This window comes from Thalassophryne amazonica, chromosome 5 (assembly GCF_902500255.1).
Source record: "Thalassophryne amazonica chromosome 5, fThaAma1.1, whole genome shotgun sequence".
Lineage (NCBI taxonomy): Eukaryota > Metazoa > Chordata > Actinopteri > Batrachoidiformes > Batrachoididae > Thalassophryne > Thalassophryne amazonica.
Window position 1 is genome coordinate 82,953,783 of NC_047107.1, and position 19,515 is coordinate 82,973,297.

General features: G+C 38.6%; 2 protein-coding genes across 2 annotated transcripts; one reads left to right on the forward strand and one right to left on the reverse strand.

The window, feature by feature from the left end:
* The first annotated feature begins 1,412 nt into the window (after window positions 1-1,412).
* rpl6 (ribosomal protein L6) lies at window positions 1,413-11,661 on the forward strand. The gene is made up of 7 exons (XM_034170712.1): window positions 1,413-1,489; window positions 2,169-2,311; window positions 2,389-2,487; window positions 3,959-4,102; window positions 10,229-10,277; window positions 11,188-11,372; window positions 11,480-11,661. The coding sequence occupies exons 2-7, from the start codon at window positions 2,258-2,260 to the stop codon at window positions 11,630-11,632; spliced, it is 684 nt and encodes a 227-aa protein (XP_034026603.1). The 5' UTR covers window positions 1,413-1,489; window positions 2,169-2,257; the 3' UTR covers window positions 11,633-11,661.
* A 1,524-nt stretch (window positions 11,662-13,185) lies between these two features.
* On the reverse strand, window positions 13,186-18,423 carry dynll1 (dynein, light chain, LC8-type 1). Its single transcript, XM_034170713.1, has 3 exons — window positions 18,271-18,423; window positions 17,583-17,721; window positions 13,186-13,971 (listed from the first exon to the last, which is right to left on the reverse strand). The coding sequence occupies exons 2-3, from the start codon at window positions 17,712-17,714 to the stop codon at window positions 13,834-13,836; spliced, it is 270 nt and encodes an 89-aa protein (XP_034026604.1). The 5' UTR covers window positions 17,715-17,721; window positions 18,271-18,423; the 3' UTR covers window positions 13,186-13,833.
* Between the last annotated feature and the right edge of the window lie 1,092 nt (window positions 18,424-19,515).

Below are 19,515 nucleotides of genomic sequence, written 5' to 3' on the forward strand. Positions count from 1 at the left end.
CCACCATCCCCTCTCTGGACAGCAATCCAACATCCATACTTTAATGATAGCAGGAACTTACATAAACAAAAACAGAACATGCTAACTCTGAACCAAACCTGTGACCTTGCTGTGATGCAAGAGTGTTAACCACTGCAGCATTGCACTTCCCATCAACTATAACAGTCTAGCTGAAGATGCCTTTTGTTTTATTCTTCTCCAATAGAATTGATTTATTTTCTATACTTGCTTACTCCAATTTAGGGTCATGGGGAAGCTGGAGTGTACATTTACACATGTAAGATATTTGATCTCAAATTTCCTCTTTTCAAAATTTAACTTTTGATAATCTTTTGAATTTATCAAGAAAAATGTCCATTGTAATTGGTAGTACAACTTCCAAGTGTAAATTTTGCATAATGAATTTCTTTGGGTTTCACACTGCTGTGCACTTGGCAAAAGTAGTTAGTCTTACCTTGAGCTAAAATAAACTTAATTTGACCAGTTTACAAATACTTTACTACTACTGTTAATAATAATAATGGACTAATTTGTTCAAAGCATTGTATTTATGTTTTCACTGAAGAGGAAAAAAAGCCAGACATACACGCTAAGGACAATAATTGTTTCCAATTGTCATCTGGGCAATCCCTTGAGGGTGAGGAAGATTGTCTCTTGATGAATTCCCGGATGGGATGGTGGACACAATCTAGAGATGTCTACGCGTGGGTGTGGGAATGTTGCACGCTGACAAACGCATGGTCCTTGACAGATACCTAGCTTGGTGCGATGGCTTGGAAATCTCAGACATTTAGGATCTGAGGACCTGTTGCAGCCTTCGTCCACCTTCACAGCCATTGGGTTATCCCCACCTTCGATCCACCAACCATTGAGGACTTCCTGTTTCACCAGAGCCCCCTCATCTCATGTTCAGGAATCCTGTTAGCCCTTTAGGATTAACAGTCATGGGCAAAAAAGGTCCACACCGTATTTCACCCCAACAAGCAATCTCCTACTTGATCCATTACCCTGGTTTCCCAACGTGGACGAGGGGTTGGATTTTGACACCATTGTTTCCCATATCTACCACAGTATAATGGAGCTGAAAACATGATGCATTTAAGTGTCCCGTTGCTTTAATCCTTAAATAAGGAACACAAATAAAATAATATTTGTCATTTAGCGTGCGTGTGCGTTTGCGCATGATGGCATTTAAGAGTCTGGGAACACATTTGGACTACAGGGATTTTAAAATATTTTTTAATTATTACGTCAAAGATAAATATATACGATAGACGGAGGAAGTTCACAAGATTTTTTGATTATTATTTGTTTCAGAATATAGACATTATTTGAAAAGTTTTTCAACTTTATCCACCTTTTACCTTTGTCAAAAATACGACCCAAAAAACTACAACGACCATAATACTAGTGGAAAACGTGAACGTCATCGTGCCTGCGTCCTTATATACGTAACATCCCCGGATGTCGGCCTTTTTTCATAGTTAAGGTAAGGGTCTATTCCATTTGTGTTTCTGTGGCTATAAAATCGGCGTTAATCTGCTTTCCAAAACAAAGATGACATTCATCAAATGTCCAGAAACACATCGGTGGGCCCAAATGAGCCGTCAGATGTCGTTATTGCTGTAGATAATTGTTGCCTGCCGTAATAAAGTATGGTTTATCGGGAGTCATAGGCCGCCGGCTAGCCTAGCCTTTTCCGTGTCTGAACCATAAGCTGGGTAGCTAATATAAGCATGTAGTTCGTTACCAGCTGTCAAGTCTATATGTTTTCCTTTAAAATCCTGCTTCCACTCTTGCAGCAAGAATTTGTGAATGGCAATCTGTTTCTAATGGGCTAATCGTTAGCTAATGCAAGTTGTCATGCTCCCTATGCGTCACCGATACTTTCAGTAGGAGTTAAAAGTTTAAGCAGTTTTTTTTTTTCTTTCTAGTATGTTAACATTTGTAATGTGTGCCTGCAGAAATGGCATGGGCAGTACTAACGTGTACATATTGTTACTGAAGCAATGTTGGTCTTGTAAGATAGGGCAGTAGTTAAAAAAAAATCCAACCAAGGCTTAAATATCCCCTTTGACAAATGGCTACCTCTAAAGCAAAATATCTAATTGTATAGCTTTCTTTGTGTGTGGGATTCTCATGGCACTGTATACCTTACAGTTTTTCAGATGGCAGAAAGAGATAAACTGCCAAGAAAAAGCACGGGAGCCGAAACCCGGTTTTGGCCCGTGGCATTGGCCGCTATTCCCGTTCTGCCATGTATGGCCGCAGGGCCATGTACAAGAGGAAGACCAAGACCACTAAGACGAAGGTGAGTGCAAAACTGATGGAACTTGTCTTGTATGGCAACAACTTATTTTTGATGTTGACAAGTGGTATTTTATTTAGGTGGAGAAGAAGATTAAGAAGAGGCCTCAAGCTACCGTTATAAAGACTGTTGGAGGAGACAAGAATGGAGGCACCCGAGTTGTCAAACTACGCAAGATGGTAAGTGCTGTTGTAGGTTTCCTTTTAAAACTAAAGGTGCAAGTTTTTGCATTTGTTTGATTCCTTAAATTTGGTCTGTGTTTGACATTATTATGTCATTATTAATCAGGTGAAAATTCAACATCAGTACCATATTGAGAGGTGCAAATATTTGTAAATGTTAGACTTTTCTATTGAAATCTGGGACAAAGAATAGTGTACAGACTGCAATCAAAAAGGAGTTAAATGAATGCAACCTCAGTTGCTAACATAAATAAATCAAACTTTATTCTATGCAATGTACAGGGCTGTGAAAACGCTGTGGATCCGCGACATTCCGCGGATTTCATCATGGTGGGGGGTGTTTGTGTTTCACTCTGTAATTGTGATAGTCACTGAGTTTTTAAATGTTTATCGCAAAATGTTCTTTTAAGACCACGGCCGTCCACGGACACTGATCTGTGTTTTACAGATACAAATCAGTGTCCCCTGATCTGCGTTTCGAGGAGAAAAAAGCCTGGCTGTTGTGATAGTTGTCGTGAAGTGGGATTGGTTGGTTGCTGCAGCGACGCTTAAGCTAAACGCAGCATGTGGACATCGCAAACCTTTAGAGCTCTAAAGTTTTTAAAAGAAGAATTGTGCAGCATGTCTGTGTCACGGACCAACATTGGACAGAGAGAAGATGGCGAGAAAGATTGTTTTAAAAAGTCTGATAAGGACAAGAATCCGTGGAATTGTCACTGGCTTCATGAACGCAGATGAAAGATGAGAAAAGCTAACTGTGCCATCAGGAAACACGGTAAGAATTTTTTCTCCCAGGAAATAAACATTGTGCTGTTCAAACAGGATTTTAGAAAACATTGTGACTTTTTTCATTAATCTAGACTTTCTTTTATTGGGGGAAAAAAAGACTGGCTTTGAATGGATTTACAATGAGTTTTTATTAATGTAGACTTTTTTCATGGGAAAAAGACACTGTGGCTTTGAGTGGATTTACAGGAATTTACACAATTTATGGCTTTGCGTTAATGTATAATTTGGTTTACAATTAAAAGGAAAATCATTCTAGGTCTTACTTCTACATCATATTCTGTTATTTCAACATAATCATTGACGGTTCAAATTAAAGGTTGAATAAAGGATCATTTAAATATGCATTAATTTTGAGATTTTTTGTTCCAGGAGATGCTGAAAATGTATCATTAGATAAAAAATTAATTTGGTTTGTGGGATCCCACGGGGCCCTCCTGCGGGCCTATGCCCCCACACCCCTGGCAAATTTTCTTCAGATTTCACAGTTTTCATTTCACAGCCCTGATGTAGCAAAATGCATAAACTTAGCATTAAAATTGCACCAATTTGGCATCAGTTTACCCCACATTGCTTTTTGGTGTACAGCAGTATAGTGTTTGTGCTGATTGCACTTGTCCCTTGGAACTTGGTAGTAAATGTGGGAAAAAGAAATGACAGTTTTCTGCATGTGCTACCACAGCCCCGCTATTACCCTACCGAGGATGTCCCCCGTAAACTGAGAAGCCATGGGAAGAAGCCCTTCTGCCAACACAAGAGGAAGCTGCGTGCCTCTATCACCCCAGGAACTGTCCTCATTCTGCTCACTGGTCGTCACCGTGGAAAGGTGAGAACAGTTTCTAGCACAAGCTTTCATGTGGTTTATTGGTGGTTCTAGGTTAAAGTTTGGCCCTTGAGACCAGAGGGGCCTCGGTTCATTTCCTGGTCTGCCTGAGATTCAGAAATGCAGTCCATTTACATTACATTTGCATGCAGTAGGGCATATGGATCATCCATTTTGCACAGAATTGAACACATGTCAATGGCACACAGTCACATAGTATTACTGAATCACAAAGTTTCTGTCTGTGTTGTTGGGGAATGCATTTTATCTTTCAGTTTCCAAAACGTGAGAGACCACACACGTGAAGATAAAAAAATCATAGATCTAACAGTGTTGGTTGTACATTGTGTGGTGTTCAGCCAAACGATAAGGACAACACCACCACACACGGAACAGATTTCACACACGAACATTCCCAGCTCAGACAGGAAATCTCGCAAAATCTCTCGAGATTAATCATGACTTCAGAGTAAACAAACAGGTACTTTGTGGACTATTTAAAACAGGGGGAAAAATGATACAAAAGAAAAGGTGTTCTTTAAAGGAGTGGAGACAGCGCGACCACTGGACTTTCTGGTAAGTCAGAACAGCTGTTTTGATTTTATTTTCCGCTCTGTATGTCCGTCACCTCGCTTTCTGATTGGCTGCACGTCACATTCAGCAGGCTGCGCGCTCGTTTTGGTCGAAGGACAACACACGCTGCGATATCAGGCCAAAAAAATCCAACATGTTGAATATCCCCGATTTGCGATTGGAGCGCCCCTGACGTCCTTCCGGGCAGATCAGAGCGCTCTTAACACACCACACACGACAGGAATATCTGATAAGATTATCTTTAGCATTATCACGATTGTCGGGGTGTCCTTAAGATTGTCGGAAGGGAAAGATGGGTCCGATATCGGCCTAATTATCCTGCCGTGTGATCCAGGCCTTAGAAGAACAAAGCAATTTCAAACAAATTTTTTGAAATGCCTTATTTCGCTGGTGCAGACTACTGCATATGGGTAATGAAATATACAGAAATTTGTTTATTTGTATTTGCTGTCCAGTGACTGATGGAACAAGCTGCCTGCAGTCACAGAAAGGGTGGTATCACACTCCATCAGGATCCTTGTGGACAATAATCCTTAAGATTTTAATGGTAGGGCTACTTAGCGGTTGGTCCAGTACTTTAACATTATTCTTATCTGTAATTTTTTTTTTTTTTTTTGAGAAAAAAGGATCACATTAACAATAGAATTAACAATGCTTCCTTTTCTATATACCATATTTTCTGGAGTACCTCACTTTACAAACACACATACACACACACACACAGTAAAACTCGTGTGTGTATAATGGATTCAGGTGGACCAGTTTCCATTATAATTGAAATCAGTCATATGTATGTAACGGATTAGTTACAGTCCTGAGGGGCCGAAGGATCTACGAGGAATTCCCAGCGCCAATTACGCTTGCATATTTCCTTGATTAAAAGCCTGTCCTTGAATCAGGACCTGCCTCATTTAATGACTGGGACAAAACTTTGAATAAAATAAACACCTGCATTAAATAAATGCTAGCCTTAAAAAGATTGCATTTGGTCAAGTCACTCCTCCAAACCAATGGTATGGTATGGTAAGTACAAATTCCCTCTGTGAACTGCGGGTCATTTGAGCGTCTTTTTGACTTTGTGTTGTGAAGTTGGTCGTATTTGCGGACTTTTCTGCCTAACATATTTGATCCATGATCGAAATGTAATCGCTGTGCGCACTGCAAAAACTTTTAAAATATGACGGAAGAGGAAGAAGTGAAAGCAGAACAGTGATTAATCACAGCCTTTTGCAGTGCCCATCATTTAGCAGCCACGCGGATTTGCAGTACCACACACTATGCATTGTCCTGTGACTTCCACTTGGGTGTGACAGTTTTTGAAAAAAACTAAAATATTATCTAATAATGGGCTAATGAATTTTGATGAAAGTGCACAAACAGAAGATCCCAAATTTAAGAGCTGGTAATACAGAAAAAAGTGTGATTTATAATCTGGTAAATACTGTACCAACAGTCAAGCACAACCACACTTTTGAGCATTTAACTCTACCACTTTTGGTTCTGTGTGCAAGAGAAAGAATGGCTGATCAATTTTCTTTTGATGTTAAGTATAAAAAGAAAAGAAAAATGGCTAATCAGCTATTCTCTCAAATGCTCAATTAAAGGCTTCGTTCTCACAGTTGCATGGACACAAATACACAAGCTCCCAGTGAGAGACATAGTTGAGCCAGCTGGTTCCAAGGCACTCTGCAAGCAGTTGTGCAGACACACCGACAAACACGAGCTAACAGCGAGACACAAAGACTGGTGACGCAACAAGACGACCTGAGGTCAGCTCTGCACCCAAGGCTGCAAACAAGGGAGTGAGCTCTTACAGTGCCTTGCGAAAGTATTCTGCCCCTTGGCATTTCACACATTTTGATTTATTCATGCCATTTCAAATGCAAAAAGTAAATCAGGCTTCTCAATATAAAAATTACGTAAAATTATCTTAAACTCAAAACAAATCTCTACAACTTGATATAAATTCATTTAAAATATAAAAGCCAAAATGATGGGTTAAGTAATGGGCCCCTACATCAGTTATGAAGAAATGCAAACACTATGTCACTCTATGGTAAATCTGCATGGAGTAGACAGTTCTCAAAAACTGAGTGACTGTGCAACAAGGAGAAGAGTGAGGAAAGACACCCAGACAACCCAGAAGAAGTTATAGGCATCTGTGGTTGTGATTTGAGAAATTGTGCATGGTGCATGTTTTGCATTTTGTATTCCCAGTTATACAGCTTCATGATGAAGTGATACAGAGGGTTTTCTTTCACCAAAACATTAAATCTAGGCTTGTACATGTGTGATAACACATGTACCTTCTGGCAAATTGTAGCTGAATTTTCAGGTCTTCTTTTTAAGAAAATCCTCCTCTGTACCACTTCATCATAAGTTCTGGTTTTTCAGTAGATTGAAGAAATCACATGCTTAATTTTAAGTGTCAAAGGACTCTGATCTACTTAAGTGTCATGCAAAACAAATATTTTCTAGTCATACAGTTGAAAGAATATTTTCATTTGTTGACAGATGGAATGTACCATTCAACTCTGCTGCGTCTCATCAAATATGTTCCATCTTTCAACTTTTGCAGCTATTATTGTACTCAAACATATATTTTTAAAATAAGACACCTAAGTAGAGCAGTGTAATTTGATACCTTAAAATTAAACAAGTGTTTCTTCTAGGAAATGTGAACCTGACAGCAGCAGGTACAGACAGCTTTGAGTCAGCACAGCAGTCAACTCCATCCCGCAGGTGAGCCGTCGACACACCGTTGAGCAGAGGAAGCGGTGCTGGGCACGGAAGCAGACTGTGGAAGCACCAGTCTGCTTTACTGAATCCAGCAAATAATGGCAGTAGGAACTTGTCCAGTTCTTCATCTAACAGCGTTTCTATGGCTGTTAATGTCTCTGGCAACACTGCGTAAACGAACTAATGTGCTTATGGCATACTGGATTTAGCTTCCTCATATCCATTTTTTTTTTAAGGTGTGTGGGGGGAGGTCATTCAATGGAGCAAACCATATGGGATAAAAATGCACATTAAATGACGTCAGTTATACAGTTGACTACAACCCCTGGCAAAAATTATGGAATCACCGGCCTCGGAGGATGTTCATTCAGTTGTTTAATTTTGTAGAAAAAAAGCAGATCACAGACATGACACAAAACTAAAGTCATTTCAAATGGCAACTTTCTGGCTTTAAGAAACACTATAAGAAATCAGGAAAAATAATTGTGGCAGTCAGTAACGGTTACTTTTTAGACCAAGCAGAGGGAAAAAAAAATATGGACTCAATTCTGAGGAATAAATTATGGAATCACCCTGTAAATTTTCATCCCCAACACTAACACCTGCATCAAATCAGATCTGCTCGTTAGTCTGCATCTAAAAAGGAGTGATCACACTTTGGAGAGCTGTTGCACCAAGTGGACTGACATGAAACATGGCTCCAACACGAGAGATGTCAATTGAAACAAAGGAGAGGATTATCAAACTCTTAAAAGAGGGTAAATCATCACGCAATGTTGCAAAAGATGTTGGTTGTTCACAGTCAGCTGTGTCTAAACTCTGGACCAAATACAAACAACATGGGAAGGTTGTTAAAGGCAAACATACTGGTAGACCAAGGAAGACATCAAAGCGTCAAGACATAAAACTTAAAGCAATATGTCTCAAAAATCGAAAATGCACAACAAAACAAATGAAGGAATGGGAGGAAACTGGAGTCAACGTCTGTGACCGAACTGTAAGAAACCGCCTAAAGGAAATGGGATTTACATACAGAAAAGCTAAACGAAAGCCATCATTAACACCTAAACAGAAAAAAACAAGGTTACAATGGGCTAAGGAAAAGCAATCGTGGACTGTGGATAACTGGATGAAAGTCATATTCAGTGATGAATCTCGAATCTGCATTGGGCAAGGTGATGATGCTGGAACTTTTGTTTGGTGCCGTTCCAATGAGATTTATAAAGATGACTGCCTGAAGAGAACATGTAAATTTCCACAGTCATTGATGATATGGGGCTGCATGTCAGGTAAAGGCACTAGGGAGATGGCTGTCATTACATCATCAATAAATGCACAAGTTTACGTTGATATTTTGGACACTTTTCTTATCCCATCAATTGAAAGGATGTTTGAGGATAATGAAATCATTTTTCAAGATGATAATGCATCTTCCCATAGAGCAAAAACTGTGAAAACATTCCTTGCAAAAAGACACATAGGGTCAATGTCATGGCCTGCAAATAGTCTGGATCTTAATCCAATTGAAAATCTTTGGAAGTTGAAGAAAATGGTCCATGACAAGGCTCCAACCTGCAAAGCTGATCTGGCAACAGCAATCAGAGAAAGTTGGAGCCAGATTGATTAAGAGTACTGTTTGTCACTCATTAAGTCCATGCCTCAAAGACTGCAAGCTGTTATAAAAGCCAGAGGTGGTGCAACAAAATACTAGTGATGTGTTGGAGCGTTCTTTTGTTTTTCATGATTCCATAATTTTTTCCTCAGAATTGAGTGATTCCATATTTTTTCCCTCTGCTTGGTCTAAAAAAGTAACCGTTACTGACTGCCACAATTTTTTTTTCCTGATTTCTTATAGTGTTTCTTAAAGCCAGAAAGTTGCCATTTGAAATGACTTTAGTTTTGTGTCATGTCTGTGATCTGCTTTTTTTCTACAAAATTAAACAACTGAATGAACATCCTCCGAGGCCGGTGATTCCATAATTTTTGCCAGGGGTTGTATTTCTCTGTATAATGGGGCAATTTTTTTTTCTCTGCTAAACCTTAAAGAGCATATGTATGGTAAACTGACCTGTTGTGGTCTTCTGAAACAGTTGATAGATGTATTTTATAACAAAAACAGGAGCGATGCTAATGCGTTAGCATATCTATGGCATTTTCAATGTTAAAGTTAGCATTAGCATCAAATGCGTTACAAATTGTAATATTAATTTATTTCTATTTATTAAAAAGTAAAATACCAGACAATATAAAGTTTGTTAAAAAGGAGTGTCTGTTAATTTTAATATTTTTGACTTTAAGAAGAGTATGTTGTTGATAGTGATATTATGAATGACCCGTATTGCCCTTTTTTGAAGAATAGTTGATTTAATTGAATTCATAGTTATTGCCCCAGATATCTACACAGTAATTGAAATCCAGTAAGACAGTGGAACAGTGTAGGATACTGAGTGATTTGTGATCTAGAACATGTTTTGCTTTGTTTAACACTGAAATGCTTGAAAATTTGGTTTATATATATATATTTGATGTGTGGTTTCCAACTGATTTTCTCATCCATTACTGCCCCAAGAAATTTTTCATTAACCCTTTCAAGCTTTTTCAAGTTTTCAGAGCTGCTAGAATGAAAAACAAAATTGGGGTTTCAGCTTTTTTTTTTTTTTTTTTTTTCTCACCACTTTCATTCCTGCAATCAAATGACAAGGATATATTTAGGTATCATATACTCCCAGTTTTTATTTGTTCCTCATCAATTGAAAATTGTTTGACAGTCTTCTTTGTGTTTTTTTTTTTTTTTAGCGTGTGGTGTTCCTGAAGCAACTCTCAAGTGGTCTCCTGCTTGTGACTGGTAGGAACTTGAGTTTTTCTCTGAAGACTCATTTATACAGTGACATCTGCAATGCAGTACCACACACTATGCATTGTCCAGTGCTTCTTGCATCAAGCTGGTCATTTTGTCTCTTGTAGCCAATGTGACCAAGGGGTGATGGGGTCCTAGCCATCTTGGCAGCATTGTAAACAATGCTGTGGGAGCACCCTCTGATGGCCAAATTATGTAATGGCGCCATTTCCAACCTCTCTCTCTCTCTCTCTCTCTCTCTCTCTCATATCAGCAGTACAATACCGATACAGCTGTGTGCCTAAAAGGCGTGTAACTAATATATTTGGTCAGGCTCTAGTTTGTGTGTTCTCCCTGTGTATGTGCGGGTTTCCTCCCGCTGTCAAAACAAGCACTTTTGGTTATTTCACCTTGTACATAGACTTTCAACTTGAGTGACATCCAGTATAAAACTTTTTCCACTGGGTCACATCTGCATATTGACTTAAGGACAGGCCCTCGGTGTAGTTAAAAAGCACGGGTAGCGTTGTGGACAGTTGTATTGAATGTGTGGCAGTGTTGTAGGCCATTAGTGCATCTAAAACCTGAAGTCATTATACACATTTGCATCAAGCCTATATTTCTTATTTAGAATAGCTCTGAATCACAACAGAAATTCATCACGTAATGTATGAATTAAATGACACATTGATTAACAATTTAATTTCCAATGCAAAGGTCTCTGACTGTAATCTATTAGGACGAAATACACTAAGGTTTTATTTGTGTAAACTCTTGTTTTTTTTTTTTTTTTTTCTCGGCCAGCTGTGGACATCGAGATACTAATGGTCAACATAACCTGGCTACACTATAACCCTGTTGGCAATGAGATTTTGTGCTTGCTCTTATCAAATAATTTTTCTTGTTTGAACACTTTTAGGCCCTCTTGTCCTGAGCAGAGTTCCACTGCGTCGGGCACATCAGAAGTTTGTTATTGCCACCAAAACAAAAGTTGACATCTCTGGCATGAAAATCCCCAAAAATTTGAATGATGCCTACTTCAAGAAGAAGAGGCTGAGGAGGCCACGTCACCAGGAGGGGGAGATCTTTGATACAGAGAAAGAGGTGAGGCAGTGTTCTTATTATGTGTACTACTGTACAAATTTTCACCATTTCTGTGAGATGTCGCTAAAGAGCAACCCTGACTTCATCCTGCTTTCCTTAACCTGTAGAAGTACCAGTTGACAGAGCAGAGGAAGGAGGACCAAAAGGCTGTTGACTCACAGCTCATGCCCCTCGTCAAGAAGGTACCTCAGCTGAAAGGGTACCTGCGCTCTACTTTCTGCCTGTCAAATGGTGTCTACCCACACAAGCTGGTTTTCTAAATGTTGCAATAAACAGTCTAACGTATCTTGTCCGTGTGGTAGAATGACCTAAAAATGTAATCTGTTTGTCAGATCTTTTCATGGGGAAGCTGCTATTTTACCCATATGCAAGTTTACTACTTGTAAAGCCTCAGTGATTGTTGCAGCTGGTAGAGTTATTAGTGAATTAATTTTAGTTGCTTAATAAATGGACAAGGAAGTCACTGCTCAAATAGGTCAACAGGTAAGTAACTATTAGATCAGTTTTTACCCGAGGCCAAAATATGGCCATCAGGTATTGCAAAGGCTTTGCATCTGTCTGTGTTCAGCATAAGTCCAGTTCAATTACTGTCTGGGTCTTCAAATTCACATGGAACATTCTTGGGACACAGACCTTGGACAAGTTCAAAGATGGCTAACCTTGACCTATATTAAGAGGTTAAAAGGTCACATCCTGTTTCCTATTTTATGCTCATATGCCTGAGGATAGTTTAGCAGTTATATTAGGTAGTACAAATGGTAAACAAAAAAGTTTGTGTAGCATCTCAAATGTGGATATGCACATTTTATGTCTATTTAAAGGAGTTTGGTAAAACCAACATGACCTCAGATTCTAAGGAAATTAAAAGTCATTTCTCTTTCAGAAATGTTTAAAATGTCTTTTAAAAGTCTTAGTATCAAGACATCAGGAAGTACTATTTTATTCATTTTCTTTTGAAATTACAATTAAAAATCTAAAAAAATGTTTTTTAAATCATGGAAGTTTCTCAATGCTATGCAAAACAAAAATTTGGCTTTTACTTAAATTTTTTGCAGCATGGCTTAAGCCAGCAACCATATTGTTAGAATACGTGTTTGGGCTAATTTGTAATTCTCAGGCATACATGTATACAATGTTGGTCCTAAAATTGAATTCCGGCTGGCATAAGCATTTTGCACTCAGTAATGAAAAGCTTTGGTTTTCACAACCAAGTGGTCAAGCTTTTATTTGCAAGCTAGAAAAGTCACACTGCCTGCTTGCCACTAAACCAATGTAATTTTTTATTAACATGGATTACCTGGGTTACATTTTACTATTAAACACATCTTGTGTGACTGCACAACTTACCACTGAATTTGATGAGTGCTCAGCAGTCAGCACATACCCTGTAAAAGGTGCAATGGGTCATTCAACGTCAACTCCAACTGACCACCTCCCAACACAAACTACTATTGAAGGAATCCAAACCCCAAGTTACAGTTTAAACTGTAAGACTTTGTACACAAATTGTATTCTCTGGAAGCAAAGTGGGCTACATTCAGGTTTTTTTTGGGTTTTTTTCTGACATAGCTGTTGGTTCTGGAGGGGGTGTTCTTTGTCCATCTGTCCTTTAAATCCATAGCCATCAGTTGTATTTTTAACTAGATTACATTCTCACCCAGTGATCTTCAAACATTTCTAATGGGGACTAGAGTCAAATGTGTACTATACCCAATGGTTATGTAAACAACTGATTATGCATGTATTAACAGTACACCCACCCTGATCACTGTGTAATAAAGCAGTTTAATAAATAAGCACACAAGCACTTGGACCCAGAAAGCTTAATAGCTACGCTTTAATTAAAAAAATGACATCTAATGTAACAAGACAAAAATAGTCAGGTCCATAAATATTTGCACACTGACAGTTAATATTTTGCTTTCTACCACAGCATATGGGACTATTTCCGAATTGGTGTAAACTAGAGGGGGGACTCCCACGGGGGGATCCTTAATGTAAAATGCTGATCAATTTGATTCATTGCAAGTAATTAACCTGGTCACAGCATAAAATTCTTTTTTTTGTTTTAACTATGTACCTTATTAAACTATTTTTAAGCATTTGCCTGAATGTAAGCAGATAATCACTTAAGGATTAACTGTTTATGTCAGCTGTCACATCAAATACTTGAGAACTAAATCATGCATTTGAATTTGATGCTCTTTAAAGCTGTCTGCGGTCTGAACTTATATTCATTTGTTTTCTGTGGTAGACCACTGCCGTGTCTTTGTCAATGTCCAAATGTTGATGACCTGACCGTAAAAGTGTTTAAATATCTTTTACATGGCCACTGGTTTTTCTTCAAAAACAAAGTAGAAAGCAGCACAGAAAAGGCAGCGCCTTTTGCCCAGGAATGATTAGTGCCTTTGAGTCAGTCAGTACTGTAAATGTGGTCAACTGGTGACGAGAAAACACTCCATCAGCCCGACTTGAACAGCAGAATGGCCACCTGGCCCAAGTAGAAGTAGATGAAATGCTTGGTCTCATGGGTCACATAGCTGCCAAAGTTCCTTCCAACGATGCAGTGCCAGGTGGGGTTATATTTTTTGTCAAACTCCTGGTGGAAAAAGAATGTTAAATTATAGAAAAGATGGACAAGCATTTATACAAAAAAAAATACCCTGAAATGAAACAATCAAAATGTACTTGTACTGTAGATTTTAAGCTTAATTTTAGGGGGTTTACCAAAAACATTGTGGTTTTCAGGGATTCCCTAACCTACACATTTCACATCTCCCTGCTCTGCCACAAGCTGATTAGCTCATTCATGTGTGGCCAGCCAACCTAGCATCAACAGACATGAATAATCTAATCAAGTTTTGGCAGAGCTGAAAAATGTTAGGTGGTACTTGAGGACCAAGGTTGACAATGGCTTACACACAGGTCCTCTACTTTCAGAACCCATAAGTAATTGGACAAACACAATGGAATTAATACAAATCACTTTTACAGCCAGTTTTCTTCTAAGTTGGGATGAACACATGAATGTTTCCAAGTCACTGAAACTGTCTTGGACTTTATTTACATCAATCATTTAATATAAACAGCATGGTACCGTATGGTAAATGTGTGGAGTAGGCAGTTCTCAAAAACAAACTGCAAGGAGGTGATGTGAAGGAAGATTACCAGACAACTGAAGGAATTCTGTTCATCTGTGGACGTGACTGGAGAAGCAGCACAGTGCCACCTTTTCTATTACACCACCAGTGATACCTTTCATGGTGGAGCAGCACAAAGATTTTCTTCAGAAGCAGATGTGAAATTGAGAGTTTTTCAGAAGGTGCACAGGAGCCTCAAGCTTAGATTTGATCTATATTTTTGCATGAAAATTTCTGTTCCACACTACCATGAAGCTGTTGGTGCAACAGACGAACGATATACCATGCAATTTCTCCAGTCATACACACAAACCTATAACTTGTCATGGGCGTCTTGGTGGCTTTCCACACTGTCTTGCGTGATCACTGTTTTATGGAAGTATTTACGATTTGTGCCTCCATTTGTTTTTCTTAGTGACTGGTATAAATGAAGCACAAGACATTCAGGGACTTAGAAATATTATTGTCTTTGACATTCCTGTATCAACTATTGTCCAAGTACTGATGGCCAATGAGAATGGAGAAACTGCATAAAAATGGCTGGAATTCCTAAATGGTCAATGTAGTATTTTTGTTGAGCCCTTTTTATTAAAGTTGAAAGTCTACATACTACAAGTATAACCATATCTTATAACTCTACTGTGTTAATGCATAGAGGGAAAATTATGACAAAAAACATGAAATTACCAATACTTAAGGATCTAACTAACTATATTGCCCAAGTTTAAAAAGTAACCACTGCATGGTAAGTTATATTTAATGCATATGTGTGTGGAAATGGGCTGACAAAGATAACACCTGCTCCTAATTTCCATCATGCATCCCTCATCCACCAACCACCCAGCAGGTCGCAGCCTTGTTTATGGGATATTACATAAGCAAATTTTTTTTGGACTGTTCTGGTGCAATAATTTGGAGATGTATAAGATAATAGCATTTATTCTTTTTGAGTTAATTGTGTTTACAAACTTCACTCATTTGGCAGGGAATATGCCTAGGGTTTTCTAAAGTTTCTGAGTCAACATTCCCATGTATAAGAATGCTCATGAAGAAGACTGATCATTGTGCTGACGTAGGGCTGAACAATTTTCAGAAAATTTTCTGACTGATATATGTGATCACATTTTGATTTGCGATTAGATTTTTTTGAAAGTCAAGCATCGGTATTCACTATGTACATGTAAAACATGATGGAGCATTACCACTTAAGTGAATGTTTCAGTTGGTGGGCTTTTACTAATTTGGAGTAAAATTAAGAGCATCTGGTTATTTATATTACATTTGTCTCAGAGGTCTAAAACAACCTGTCAGTCACAAATTCTGCTTAAATCAAGAGAACATCAGTGGAAACATAGAACTGCTGAACTTTGGAGATGTTGAACATTAAATATCAAATACATGAAAATGTAAAAGGAAGATAAAAAGTAATCTGGCACAATATCCCCCTTAATAATGATCATACTGGATCAAAGACCATTTTATTTTCAAATCTGCTCAAAGAACAGAAAAGCCTAGATGAAAAACAAATCAAACATTTCTACACTTTTGCATTTTTGCACAAACCCCTGACATATATTGATGACGATTAAAGCAAGTTACTTTTGTAAGAACAGTATTTAACAGGTATTTCACTTTTGTGTTAAACCTAACAGCAGGAAACATTAACAAAGCTTTTTTATTATTATTATTATTCCTCACATCTGAGAACAGCATAAAAGAGAACCAAGTATGGGTGGGCTGAGAGCGGCATTTGTCCTTGGCGCTATTAAGAAAAATATTTTTGAGCTGGTGTCGTTGCTGACAGAACAGTATAAAAAGCGTTCAATAGCATGTGCAAAAGACACTATTTATGGACCAAGTAAGTAAAGTCAAAAGCAACTGATGAATCTGCTTTTGACATTTTTTTAAAATTATGCATTATCTGTACTCTAAAATACAGAGACAGTGGTTCACAAATCTGGATCGGTCATGATTATATGGTCTTGATTATATCATCACCCAGCATCTGTTAAATATATACCGAGAAAAAAAATGTAAAAACAATCAGCCTTGCTAATCACATTAGTTTAAATCTCGGTTTTTGTTCAAATTCGATAAACTGCTGCAGCCCTTACCCTGAAGGATGAGCAGGTAAGAATATGCATAAATAGTATATCAAGATTAAGAAGTGCGCCAAATATGGTCACATTTTATGGAGTAACTATTTTCACAACCTCTGACACTATGTTCACAGTCAATAGTAATAGCCAAAAAAGGATACAAAATTTTTATTCATACGTAGTGTAGCCATGTCAGCGGGCTATGGTTAAGGTTTGGAAAATGACTTCACGCTCTGACCCATCACAGCATGTGAGAAACTGACTTAAGTGGCAGGGTGTTGGACTTCTGGTCCAGCAGCCCCGGGTTAGAATCCCAATAATTAAAGATTTTCTTTTTCCCTACTTCAAGTATTAAATGTTTGCAGTAAAGTTAGAATGACAGGTAATTACAAATATTTTGAAGCCACATTTTGGAATATTTTTGGAACCACAAAGTCGGATAGTTTTTTGCAAAATCAGATTGGCAGATTTGGGTTGAGCTGGATTTGAGCGGGAATCACAACGCTGAAAGCAATTGTGGCTTGAATCCGGCTAGCTCAGAGATCATGATGTCAAACTTCCTCGCTGCCTTCGTGCATCCACGGCGTCATCTCCACTGTGGCGAACTGCAAAGAATTTGGCTTGAGCCAGATTGAATTTGGATGCATGTGTAGAAATGAGCAGGATGTGCAAAACAGGTCTGAACACTGTTCACCTAGAAAGCAGTCTGGACAGAACACAGCTCGAGCCAGATCTCCAACCCCAGTCTGAACTGAGTCAAAGCGTTTAACATAGTTGCACTGAAGGTAATTTCAGCGCAATATACGGATTTCCACAGTATGGTGAAAACAGCATCATTTTAAGCAGGGATGCTGCTGTCTGAGAGAGATGTCTCAAGAAGAATGCAAAATAATACCAGATTAGACAAGCACCGGGGCTTCTCATCAGTCCAAGTTAGATCTACTTGTGTGCATGTAGCAGGTTTGAAGTACCTTTTTGATGTATGCAGCGATGTCTTTCTCGATGTTGTACTTCTCCAGGGCCTGTGTGGCACACTCCACGGCGTCCTGCTGCATGTCCTCAGACATGTCGGCATTCTTGATCACTGCCTTTCTGTCAGACATGGTTGCTCTTGGAAACGGGAGAGAGAGAAAAAAACGCAGCAGCGTATCCATCACTTACACGAGCGTATTGTCTCACACACGAAACAGACTCCAGAAGAGCGCAACAGTCATCGACCATTCAACGAAGAATTAAAACCATCTACAGACCAAGTTATATAACAGACATATAACATCTTTGCCTCGTGTTGCATAATAACGTCAATCAGCTCGTTGGATGCGCGCGCGCGCCGAGTAGTTTCTATGGATACGCAGGGCATTTAAGATTGTCGCCGAAAATTTTCCCCCCGCTGTGAAATATGAGGCTGCAAAACGAGAAGGGGCCATTACTGCAGCGGCCGCGTGCACACGCGTGCGTTAAATAAAAAAATAACATTTTTTTTTTTCTTGATAATAAACAGCCAGCATGCTTTTAGCTACACACCTATTTATACGTTAGCGAAGGACGGCTCAGTGGTAAAGAGGCTTCGTTCAGCTCGGGGGGGTACAAACACACCCAAGTAGGTAATGTTTGGGTAAACCTTCTTCTAATTGTCTGTACATGCATATTTTGATTTACCTGCTAAGACTGCCGTTTGCTGGCTACAAGCTTTAAAAAGACGACCACTGCTGTAGCGACAACTCCCGCGAAGTGGACGACAGTGATGTTACGTCTGCTGCTACTCAAGCTTTGAACCTTTGAAGCCCGAGTCGTTTCTTCTCGACACTCGACAGATCGACACTTGGATTGCTTAGGGCTTCATTTGTTTCAAAATACAATATTTTCATTTATGAGGCAGATAGAAATCACACTGTGGCTATCCAAACTTAGTTTATGATTAGTCCAAAGTATAATTCTAGATATGGGTAATTTTGTTTTGTAAAAATTTAGATTTAAGATATTCAGATTAGTCGAAATGTCTATATCTAATGAATACAAATGATGTTATTTAATAGAAATTCTCAAGTTCTATTAATTACAGTTATGTTAACGCATATTACAATCACATGCATTTCTGGTTACTCATAACAGAACTGGTGCCCTGGAATAGGAGAGAGCAGGGTTCAATTGCAGGTGTGTAATGGCAAATGGATGCATTTCTACAGCCCTTTTTTCCTTCTGAAGCAGACTGCCAAAGCAGTTTACAATAACAGGGTGTACTGCCATGCAATGTGCTTAATTGCACAATGGGACCAAATTGGAGATTAAAAATCTTGCTCACTTTAGTGATTTTTTCCTTATGGGGTATCAAACCAAGAATCATGTGGTCACAAGTCTACCACTTTAACAATAAGTCCCTTCAACTGCATTGTCTTAGTCTATGCACCTGTAAATGGATACCAGCCTTAGCTGGGGAAGCAGTGGGCTGATATCCCAGAGTAAGTTATAGAATCACCTTCATGCTATGCTATGGGAATACTGGCCCAATGGATTCAGGACCTGTATAGAGCTTAAAATATAAATGGGTCATATTCTATGCCTTTTCAGCAAGCTAATCTATATTAACTTGTTTAATACTGGTACATCAAAATTTTTGACCCCAGTTCAGAAAAATAACAAAATACACCTTACAGTCAGAATTCCATGTCTGAGTTTTGGATAGGTTCTGTCCAGCACAAGTACATGATTGTACAGCCAAAAAATGCATAGGCAGTGAATTATAAGAACTAATTTCATTTTAAAAAAATACATATTAAGTGTATTTTATGCATAAAATAATTTTGAAAAAATCAAAAGTAAGTGGCCTGAGTAACTGCAAGCTACATTGCCTTTGCCTCTGGACATAGTGTTTTCAGTTTTCTCAGATGTATTATTCTGTGTAAA

Bases quoted from the DNA above. Each gene is read 5' to 3' on its own strand.
- rpl6 (XM_034170712.1), top strand. From the start codon at position 2,258: ATGTATGGCCGCAGGGCCATGTACAAGAGGAAGACCAAGACCACTAAG. The intron at 2,488-3,958 runs GTAAGTGCTGTT...GTGCTACCACAG, and splicing joins TTGTCAAACTACGCAAGATG to CCCCGCTATTACCCTACCGA. The intron at 11,373-11,479 runs GTGAGGCAGTGT...CTTAACCTGTAG, and splicing joins TCTTTGATACAGAGAAAGAG to AAGTACCAGTTGACAGAGCA.
- dynll1 (XM_034170713.1), bottom strand. From the start codon at position 17,714: ATGTCTGACAGAAAGGCAGTGATCAAGAATGCCGACATGTCTGAGGAC. The intron at 13,972-17,582 runs GTACTTCAAACC...TTTTTCCACCAG, and splicing joins TCGCTGCATACATCAAAAAG to GAGTTTGACAAAAAATATAA.